Source organism: Taudactylus pleione, unplaced genomic scaffold, assembly GCF_031769625.1.
Source record: "Taudactylus pleione unplaced genomic scaffold, aTauple2 ptg000079l, whole genome shotgun sequence".
Classification (NCBI taxonomy): domain Eukaryota; kingdom Metazoa; phylum Chordata; class Amphibia; order Anura; family Myobatrachidae; genus Taudactylus; species Taudactylus pleione.
The window spans coordinates 3,743,566-3,754,449 of record NW_028284481.1 but is presented as its reverse complement, the minus strand read 5'-3'; the positions used below and the strand labels follow the sequence as shown (position 1 = coordinate 3,754,449).

Sequence of the window (10,884 nt, the reverse complement as noted above, 5' to 3'; positions counted from 1 at the left end):
CCTGTTTATCATTAAAGAAATCCTGAAAACATGACCTGTTGATGGCACTTGAGGACTGGAGTTGTGATCCCCTGATGTAATCACTAGTCTCCGGCTCCAGTCCTAGGATTCTCAGACAGGCCAGGTATTAGGGAGATCCTGCATGAGCACAGGTGTGTCAGTCACATGGTCCCCTAATGATCCATGTATGACTATATAAAGGTGCTCCTAGAGCCCTGGTTATTGGTGCAGGCTGAGCTCTGTATTCTGTGGGCACTGAGTTAAGGAAGAGAGGTCACAGGATGGTTCTGTCAGACAGAGAGAAGGCTGCTATGGACTCTCTGTTTGAGAAGGTTGCCCTTAAATCTGAGGAGTTGGGGTGTGAGGCTATGGACAGGTGAGACATCTGTAGGGTTCTATGTCCTGGTTTTTAATCTTTGTTCCTCTCTTTTTAGCTAACATGTACTACTATCTTTTTATTATTATTTCAATGACTAAGGGGTCTTTTTAACTAACAGCAGAAAAGGGGGGAGACACTAAAGGCAATGAATTCCTGTACGTACCACTTCTCTATGTACTAAAGGGATTTTCTCTGCCTGCGAGTGCCAAGTGCAGGCTATGACATAACGTTGCACCTGGATCACTTAGTGCTGCCACAGATGCTTATAGCAGCGCTAAGTGTCCCAGGTGTTACTAAGGGGAGAGGTCACTTACTGTCGGGTGTTTTCTAAAGTGCTGGTTTTGACTCCTGTAGTTGCCGGTATCTGCTTCTCATTGTTTTCATGTTTGTTAAAGAGGTGTAGATAGTGAGTCACACAGGGCTGTCAGGGGAAAGGGGGTCTCGGCAGTTACCGCCAAGGGGGTGACTTAATGGTCACACTCCTTGGCAGGTCTAGTTTTATATTTATATATTTTTGCAACTGCTGTGGTAGCCTGCTCCTGATTTGCAGTGGTAATAGGTGAAGCAGGAGCTGCTGTTTCTCAGAGAAATGGGGATGCCTATCAGTGTAGTTACAACTGATGTCAATTTAGCAAGTGGCCATTGATGGTCACTAACTATGCAAAAGAGAACTGATTTCACCAACCGATGGTCATCCCTATCCTTTGAATTACTGGCCCATGAGCAATCAAATCCTGGGCCGGGGCTTCATGGGTGTTGGGGGGAAGAGCTATTTTCAATGTTCCTGCACCAAGAAAATCAGGATATGCTTTACCATTGATGTGAAACAATCAGGTTCTCACCTAACAATGGTAAAGGCATTCAACATCTGCCATAAACCATCGATGAATCGTTGATGGAAATCCCTACAAAGAAAAGCACCACCTTTAGTACATAGACCCCTAAGAGTAATAGTATCAGACTCTGGTCGTCTTACAGCTGTGCACAATTACATAAAATGTTCTCCATCTGGAGCAAGATGGGTCCTACAAATCTGTGTAGCCGGAAACCTGTCACCCAGAGAATAAGGGCCATAGTGTCCCCTGTATGTATAACCCATCACAAGTTCCTGCAGTCATATGGTGTCACTAACCTGTCTCTTCTGGGTGCCTCTCAGTCTATGTGGTGGGATCTCTCTATGGGCAGTAACTGGAACCTACACTCTGTAATCTGGGCATCTTCTACCTGTACTAGTTACATGTGACTGGCTCAGAAGTGTTAATTTAGCTAAGAACGAAGTTTTGGGAATGGTACAAGAATTTGGGGTCTATTTACTAAGCTTTGCTAGGCGATAAAGTGAACAGATAAGGGACCAGCCAATCGGATCCTAACTGAACAGATAAGGTACCAGCTGGTTGGCTGGTACCTTATCTCCTAACAAAGCTTAGTAGTTAGACCCCCTGGTCTCTAAAATTCTATTTAAAATATAAATATCTGCATGGGGTAAGTGATGACTATGATGTACATGCCCTATAACTTCTGATTTGCTAAACTCTTGCACATGTTGTAAATGGCTACATACTCTGTGATGTGGCTATAATATAGGGATGTGCGCCGGACCATTTTTGCCGGATTTGGATTTGGTTCTAATTCGTCGTCCGGATTTGGATTTGGATTTGCCAAACTGCGGTGACTGGCTTTGGATTTGGATTTGGATTTGGATTTTTTTACAAAAATTTACAAAAAAAGCTAAAATCACATAAATTGGTCTTTTTTTTCTTCCTAGAGTATTATTAACCTCAATAACATTAATTTCCAGTCAATTTAGACCATATCACAGCTTATAATATTGTTTTCAACATTATTGGCCAAAGGTTGCAGTGAGCTGACTGGTTACTAAGCGACAAAGCAGCGGCACAACGACACCACAGTATAAAGCACATCTATGACACATTGCCACACAGCAGTGGCAGAAATGAAAAGTAGTGCACACACCCAGTGGGGTACGGCCAGCAGAGTCACAGTACTTGTTTACAAAGTGGGCTACGGCCCTAGGAGTCACAGTGCACAATCTTATTAGCATTACACCGCACATAGGGCCTGATTCACATTACACCATAAAGTAGTGTCTCTTATTTATGTTACGACACACAGTAGTGCCCCTTTTACACAATGCCCACAGTAGTGACCCTTTTACACAATGCCCACAGTAGCGGTGTCCCTTACACAATGTCCCCCAGCAGTGGTGCCCCCTATGCAGTCCCCTTAGTAGTAGGGTCCACTATGCAGTGCCCCCATTAGAATGCCCCCCATTAGCAGGCCCCCCCCAGTAGTATGCCCCCCCCCAGTAGTATGCCCCCCCCCAGTAGTATGCCCCCCCCCCAGTAGTATGCGCCCCCCCCAGTAGTATGGCCCCCCCCCAGTAGTATGGCCCCCCCCCAGTAGTATGGCCCCCCCCCAGTAGTATGGCCCCCCCCCAGTAGTATGCCCCCCCCCCAGTAGTATGCCCCCCCCCCAGTAGTATGGCCCCCCCCCAGTAGTATGGCCCCCCCCCAGTAGTATGGCCCCCCCCAGTAGTATGGCCCCCCCCCAGTAGTATGGCCCCCCCCCAGTAGTATGGCCCCCCCCCCAGTAGTATGGCCCCCCCCCAGTAGTATGGCCCCCCCCCAGTAGTATGGCCCCCCCCCAGTAGTATGGCCCCCCCCCAGTAGTATGGCCCCCCCCCAGTAGTGCGGCCCCCCCCCAGTAGTATGCCCCCCCCCCAGTAGCAGGCCCCTCTGTAGTATGGCCCCCCCCAGTAGCAGACCCCCCCCAGTAGTGCAGACCCCCCCCAGTAGCACCCCCGGACCTTTGACAAGTAAAAAAATAAAAAAAATAACACTTACCTGATTCCCCGCTCCCGCGCCGTCCGCTCTGTCACACGCTGAGGAGGGAGCCGGAAGACGGAGCTCATGTGTGAGCTCCAGCCGGCTCCCTCCGTGCAGCAGCCAATGAGAGTCTGTGTGACTCTCATTGGCTGCTGTAACAAACACACAGCTGCCGCTGGCGGCTGTGTGTCTGTGTCTGTGTAGGGCAGAGCGCTATCACTGCGCTCTGCCCTACACGCGAGGAGACCTGATGTCGGATTCTCTAGTGAGAATCCGACATCAGGCGGCCACCGTTCGGCCCCGAACGGGGATCCGAGTCAGGCGGTGAACACCCGAACAGGGTTCGGGTGGACTCGGATCCCCAATGTTCGGAGCGGTTCGGATTCCACAGAATCCGAACCGCTCATCTCTACTATAATATGTCTATGGAATGTGCTGGTCTCTCCCATGACCTATTCAGTACAGCCAAGACTAGGAAGCCTTGGAGAAAGTACCAACCAATCAGTTACTAGCTGCCATGTTACAGGCTGTGGTTGAAAAATGACAGTTGGGAGCTGATCTCTCTACTTTATCCCTCTACAAGATTAGTACATCTACCTCTAGGTGTATTCAAGGGCTCCATGGAGGGGGAAACTGTAACCATGGTGATCGGTAACAGTGCACTTTGTATATTATCTTGATGTAGCCTCTATCTCTCCTGAATCTCCTACTTCCGCTAAGACATACTTGCCTAGTCTCCCAGGAGGCTCCAGATTTTTCGGGTAACCCCCTGCACCCAGGAGTAGTAGACAGATCTCCCACTTCCGAGTGACATGGGTGGATGTGGAGATTCCCCCAAGAAATGTGCGGGTCTGTAGGGAGGTGGCAGGGCTAAATGACGTAAATTTTAGCCATGCTCCCTCCGCAAAACACACCTGCGAATCCGGGGTTATCCTGTAAAGGGGGTGGGGCCTAATGATGGCTATAGTCTGACCCCCTCCCCCAAAAGAGTAGTTGATCCCCTCTGGCTGTAAGTATGATTATAGATCGTATCCAGGGTTTCCAAAGTCAACTCGTAAGTACCACCAGCAGGTCACAATGTAAGGGTTTCTCTATGGTTATATTGGTGATCTAGCAAAATATATATATATATATATTTTTTTTTTTTTGTAACCTGTGTATAATTTTAACAGATGACCTGTGGGTACTCAGATGGCTCTTAAATGCCTGATCTGATCACTAGTCTTATGCTCCAATCCTAGGAGTTCTCAGACAGGCCAGGTTGGAGGGATATCCTGCATGAGCCCAGTTGTTGGTCACATGGTCCCCCTAATAACCCATATGTGCTTGCATAAAGGTGTTCTAGGGTAACAGGATGGGTCTGTCAGTTACATGGACTCTGAGAATATGTCTGCTAACTCTTCGTAATTAGGGTGTGAGGCCATGGACAGGTGAGACCCCAATAGTGCTGTCATGGTTTCCACACTACAGCCCCACTTCCCTAGCTGTAATCTGTAACTGACAACTTCTCTCATGATCAGACGTTTAGTGCAGACAATACAATAACTGATAATGAGTTACTGCTGCACCTTTTACTTAATGACAAATTTGTAGCAGCGTTATGATGTTTAACCTATAAGTTGGAGTTTTAGTCATGATGATTTCTACTAAAAGAATAGACTCCAATGGATGTGCTATCCTGTCTGTAATGGGACTTCAACAGGCAGCTGCATTGTCTTATCCATAGAGAATGTAGATATATTGTACTCCCTTCCAGGTGATGGCAGCATCAGGGAGTCTCTCCCTTTTTGGGGTGTTTATTGCTTAGTGTACTTTCAAGTCTCGTGTGGTTTCAGCCTTTCATATTACACATTCTTAAGCAGCATACACACTTAATATGCTCCGTGAGCGATATCATTGAAGTGTTTTTTACTGAACTGCCGGCCTCAATGTTGGGAACGACATTGAGCATACACAATGAACGATATTGTTAATATCGTTCAGTGACTGCATCCTCCCTCATCCCCGAACATGCACAACCTGACCATATCATCAGGTGATGAAAGAAATCATTAACAATATCTTGCATACACACTGGACAATATTGAGCACTATTAACGATATTATTATTCAATTGATCGCTAGTGTGTATGAGCCTTTTTTTATCCAACTAGAATCGTTCAACCCAAAGTTTACTGAAATGTTCCATTTGTACAACCCATCCCTGATTCTCCAGGATGTGATGCATGACTTCTAACGATACATGACTAATCTGTATATTCTGTCTTTAATAGATTTAGTACATGGTGGTTTCACTTTTTAATATACTGTAATATTTTATCTGGGCCTCTTGTACAGTTTAGCTGTGATGGCACATGCATATATCTGCAGACTTTATCCCTGTATAATGGCATATGCCCATCTTATAATACATACAGTCCCCATCAGAGGTGACATATTGCTGAGGACACTGCACAGAATAGAATGACTAGTACAGCACCATGTGTGACAGTCATATATAATGTGTAATGGATCAGCTCTCATTTGGAGAACAGCATCATTACTCTATGTAAGAATAGGAGGTGCAGCACCTCACACCTCAGTCTTAGGCTGTCTCTTCCCATAAATCAGGGGCTGTAAGGATTTACATTCTGGCTTTATGTAACCTCTACAATGTAACTACTGATCTTCTCTCAGACTCTTCCAGAACCACCCTGAGACCAAGTCCCATTTCGGTGACAATGACCTGAGTCCTGGCTCCAAGTATCTACACACCCAAGGAGGGAAGATCATTGGTGCCTGTGTAGAAGCCCTGAAGAACCTGGGAGACCTTGCAGGGAACCTGTCCAGCCTCCGAGACATGCACACAAACAAGCTGAAACTGACTGTACATACAATCAAGGTGAGCATGTGACCTGTGTAATATGCAAAGGAAAGTTGCCTGTATAGGAAGCCTGATAGATGTGATTACCAGGTCTGCTACACATTCATATACTTATTACTGCACAGTGCAGCTTGGGGTTCTCATTAATATGCAACAGGAATTCTATCCCCCCCAATATGTACCTGGACCCAGTAAAGCTGTCAGCAACCCTGGCTTTTCCTAACTGGATATTGGTACTTTTAAGTGATTAGAAACTCAATACTTAATGCTCTGAATTCACTTTACCTCCATAAGGAGGCATCAGTGGTTCTGATGAGTATCTCAGTGAGCTCATGTGACCAGTCTGGTATGATACATTATATGGTAAACTATAGATGTGAATCGGCAATGAAAGCTTTAGTGTCTTATGCTGGTTACTTCCTACAGATCACTTTGCATCTGAGTGGGTACTTGCAATGTTACTTGCCCTACAAGCAGGTAAGTCGCTAAATATAGTGATCAAGTCTTCAATTAAACTCAGAGCCGCTTGTCCAGGCTTCATTGTAGGGGTTCAGTAGAGGGGACCTGTTGCCTTCAGAGCATGGAGACTGTTAGATTGGCATTAGTCTTCCACTAATATAGGTAATTTGTTGTCTTTAAGGTAGCAGACTTTTTACTTGTCAGAGGAATAAGTAAGCTTTGTCACATATGTCCCTGATCACTGGGGAGGTAAGCAGCTATGGTTAACACATTGGTTAATCTATGTGCTTTCATGATGGGCTATGTCCTATCCTGAATTGCTGCATTATCTGGATCATTCTGCCACCTTCCCCCCTCACCACAACATACTGTACACATGGCTTAAGGTATGGATAACAATGATACAGTAGGTGTCTTCATGCACAATGAAGACAATCATTGGTATGGGCCCCTTAGTCCAATTATTTGAACAGAATCACAATATTTCTGTATGTGCAGCACAATATGTTCATGGATGGCTTTATACTAAATGGAGCTAATACTCTTCTTCTCCCCAGCTGATGTGTGACTGCCTCCTAGAGGTCATTGTCAAACACTTCCCTGATGCAGACCGGGTGGCCTGTGACAAGTTCCTCAGTGCAGTTGCTGCTAACCTGATCTCCAGCTAGAGGGAAGAGGAGGAATGGTCTGCTGTATCCAGAATGTGAGGTCTTCAATAACATGGCTCCTGTCACCATGGTGTCTAACCACCTGCATGATGCTTGAAGCCGACACAAGGCTGAGCATTATGAAGATCATGTTTTGTACTGAAATGGTTACATGTGTCCTGGTAAATAAAAAAAATATCTAAGCTGCTGACCTCCTCCTTGTATAGATGTGACTATGAGAACTCCACAACACACTGATGCAACTAATTTGTTTTGGGCTAAGCGGCCAGATTACTTCTGGATTTACAATGTATGAATAGCGTAGACTCAGGAGCCTATTTATAACGGGCCCCTGGGTCCAGATTGGCTCACACCACACACCCTGCACCCGTACTTGCCTTTCCGAAGTCCCACATCGGGTGCCTCAGCCCTGCACAGGAAAATGGCAACCGCAACAATTTTCCTAGCATTTCGCACATGCGCAGGGAGGAAACCGCAGGTAGACTCTGGGCACAGACTAATGCCCACGGTCTACTGCTGCTGTGGTCAGTCTGCTGCTGGCCTCCAGGGGGAGTGGGAATGCACACAGGGCCCCTCTCAATACACCCATATAGACATACTGTATATGCTGATGCGATTATTGTTCTGACCCCACTGTCAGCCATGCTTTACAATGATCCACTCTTCAGATGGTACCAGTAACCTGTAGACTTTCAAGGACACTGCAGTCTCTTCGAAGTGCCCTGATCAGCTGCAGGTGTAATGCTGACAGATCTTACAGCTTTCCATCATACAGTATGTAGGGATGACTCTTCATGGAATTAATGTGGGGTGGGGGCCTCCTCTCTAGGCTTCACATAAGATACTTGAAGTTGCTATAAGCAAATTGTTTTTTTTTTTTTTTTACATTGAGTAATAAAGTACAAGTCTAAGAGGTCAATACTTACAAGCCAGCCTCTGCCACCATCCAAAACATGGGGGTTGGCGCACATCTTATAAAAGCTGAGGCTGCATGAACAAGGGTATTGGAACATTTTGTATGGAGTTAGGTAAAGGATGCTGGCAACACTTTGCCAATGAAGATTAAGGGGCCTACTTATCGAAGACCATATGGCCTCCGATTTTGCTGTGAGGGATACTTAAGTATCCAACTCACAGCGGGGGAAACGTGATACCGGAGCAATTCATCATTGCTCCAGTGAGGGGCCAACTGCTCCGAAAAGTGGTGTCCGTATGGTTAGTATCATCACTACTTCTGTAGCTACGTTACTTACCTGCTCCCTTTCGTCCCGGCTACATATGCGTGACCTCGGGCCACGCATGCACAAAGCTGCCGGGGAGGTAGTGAAGAGGCGGCTGAGGGATTCGCTCGGATCCCTCTTCGCATCCCTGGAACTCCTTCCCGTAGGAAGGAGCGGGGATCCGAGTCTTTGGAGTATGATGAATAGCCCGCTACCTTGAATATGCGGAAACTAGCATTTCCGCATGGTTATTACGGGACAATTTATTGTTTGAATAGGCCCAAAGCCTTTTTGGCTGCTTAATACATCTCCATTTCATTTAATGTGGCTATCAAGCCTTGAATAGAGATAGTGGAGAAGTTGCTGAAAATAATCAATGGCATAGGACTCACTTCAAAGATTGTGCTAAGTAAATGACCCAAGCTGATTGCTTTGGGCAACTTCTCTTTATATCTCCAAGTCTTGATGCAACTCCCCCATATTGAGAAGTGCTGATTAGAATTAAGAGCGCTAGCATTAACCAACATGTCTATAGTGACATAACTGTCCTGGCTAACCATAATGTGAATTGGGGATACTGTGTGGGATGTGTACTGGCAGCCATGCAAAGGGTACTGCTTTGTCTCATAAACTAAAACAGGAAATTACTATGGGCCATAACGTGAGCTAGGGCACTACTATGGTACAGAAAATGAACGAGTGCATTAGTATGGGACATAAATTGAACAACTGCTGGGGAGAGTTATCTCTAGAAGCATTGGGACCCACAAAGGTAAGGCTATGTTCCTGGCCACATTTATAATTGAATAAATAGGCCCCTTGGTCCTACTGTGTGTGTATATAGGGATCAAATTTATTATGTCAGGTCCACTTTATATTGTAGGTATAATACAATGGAAGTATCAAGCAAAAGGATAGAATATTGCTGCTAAAGCGAATTGTGCAAGGCCAGAGGTTCCCAGATGAGGTACTGTACTAATTAAGTAACTTGTGGTCAAGGATATCCATAAAACCTTGGCTGTTGGAGTCTTGAAAACAGAGTTTGACAACCTCAGAGTTCTGTCACCCTGTAGTCTACCTATGTGATAAACATATAATGCAGTGACCCATACAATATATAGAGCATTAGTGTCTGCTACCTAATGCAGAGGGCACCAGTGACCACTCTATAATATAGAAGGCATCAGTATGTTCTACACTTTCCTGTGTACTTGGCTATAAAGATGCTGAAATATAGCACAAAAATATTGAAATTGCTGCCTGCCCTAAATGCAGAAATATAGCGCTACTCAATTAAAATAAATTGGACCAATGGCGCTAGATCATAGAGGCCAGAGGTTCCCAAACTGTCCCCAAGACACCCTAATGGTTCAGGTTTTAAGGATATCCATAGTTGAGTACAGATGGTTAAATCAAGACTGAGGTACTAATTGTCACCTGTGCCCAAGCATGGCTATCCTTAAAACCTGGACCAGTAGGGTGCTTGAGGACAGAGTTTGGGAAACTCTGATGGAGGCAAAAAGATAACAATTTACATTTATTAAAGTCCCATATAATGTATAACTGTTTGAACTTGACAATGTACTTGTAGGATGCTGTGTCACTAGACACCATACTGTATGCAGCAATGATAAAGTAGAGGTACAGTAATCCCAATGTTAAAACAATCTGTAGCATAGCCAGTAATCCAAGCACCAATATACTGTATTCATATTAAAGTAAGATGCAGTGAGCTATACAAAGGGGTGTAACTATACCTAGGGGGTTCCATAGCAAAATTTTCACAGGCCTTCCTAGGTCCCTTTTCCACCTTGGTCCGTGGCCCCACCCTCCTCTTCTCGACTTGCCTGCTCCGTGGCCACGCTGCGCAGGGCAGCCAGACCACCTCGCCCGGGCGGCTCCATCTCTCCTCCCTGATGCTGGAAGGAGGTGGCCACGGAGCGGCTAGGAAGTAAAACTGCTTTTATACCTAAAGTCCGGGTCTGATCTGGAGGTTGGAACAGGGTTCCAAACCGGACCAGACCCAGAATTCAGCCAGTGACGACCCAGGATACTCCGGAGTCGGCGCCGTTTACACCGGAGCCAGGTCTGCAGTGACCCTGTTCTTCCGGAGTGGAAGTGGATGCTTGGCGATGACGTCCTCGCCGAACGCCACTGAAGCTGGCCAATTGGCAGGCATGTGGCGCGCTCCAGGTAATCATGACCTGGATTGCGCCGTTTACACTGAAACCAACCAAATAAACCTCCCAAACTAATCTACCTAGCAACAGTTAACCAAAATTCTAACCAATTACAAAAAACTAAGGACTCTTAAATAGTCTTAAGCTTATTCAGCTCTCGTCTAAACATGCTCATAATATCGTTATCGATGCCCGAGTGACCTTGAATGCTCAATCAGAATCGGTTCAGTAGTTCCGGAGACGATCATCATCCTCCACTATTTGTACCA

The 10,884-nt window shown here is 45.8% G+C and overlaps 1 protein-coding gene across 1 annotated transcript; it reads left to right on the top strand.

Moving 5' to 3' along the window:
* Positions 1–231: 231 nt before the first annotated feature.
* LOC148532335 (hemoglobin heart muscle subunit alpha-type-like) lies at positions 232–7,397 on the top strand. Its single transcript, XM_088467973.1, has 3 exons — positions 232–376; positions 5,902–6,106; positions 7,105–7,397. Exons 1-3 carry the CDS (start codon positions 282–284, stop codon positions 7,213–7,215), a joined length of 411 nt encoding a protein of 136 aa, XP_088324099.1. The 5' UTR covers positions 232–281; the 3' UTR covers positions 7,216–7,397.
* Positions 7,398–10,884: the final 3,487 nt, after the last annotated feature.

Bases quoted from the DNA above. Each gene is read 5' to 3' on its own strand.
- LOC148532335 (XM_088467973.1), top strand. From the start codon at position 282: ATGGTTCTGTCAGACAGAGAGAAGGCTGCTATGGACTCTCTGTTTGAG. The intron at 377-5,901 runs GTGAGACATCTG...ATCTTCTCTCAG, and splicing joins GGGTGTGAGGCTATGGACAG to ACTCTTCCAGAACCACCCTG. The intron at 6,107-7,104 runs GTGAGCATGTGA...TCTTCTCCCCAG, and splicing joins TGACTGTACATACAATCAAG to CTGATGTGTGACTGCCTCCT.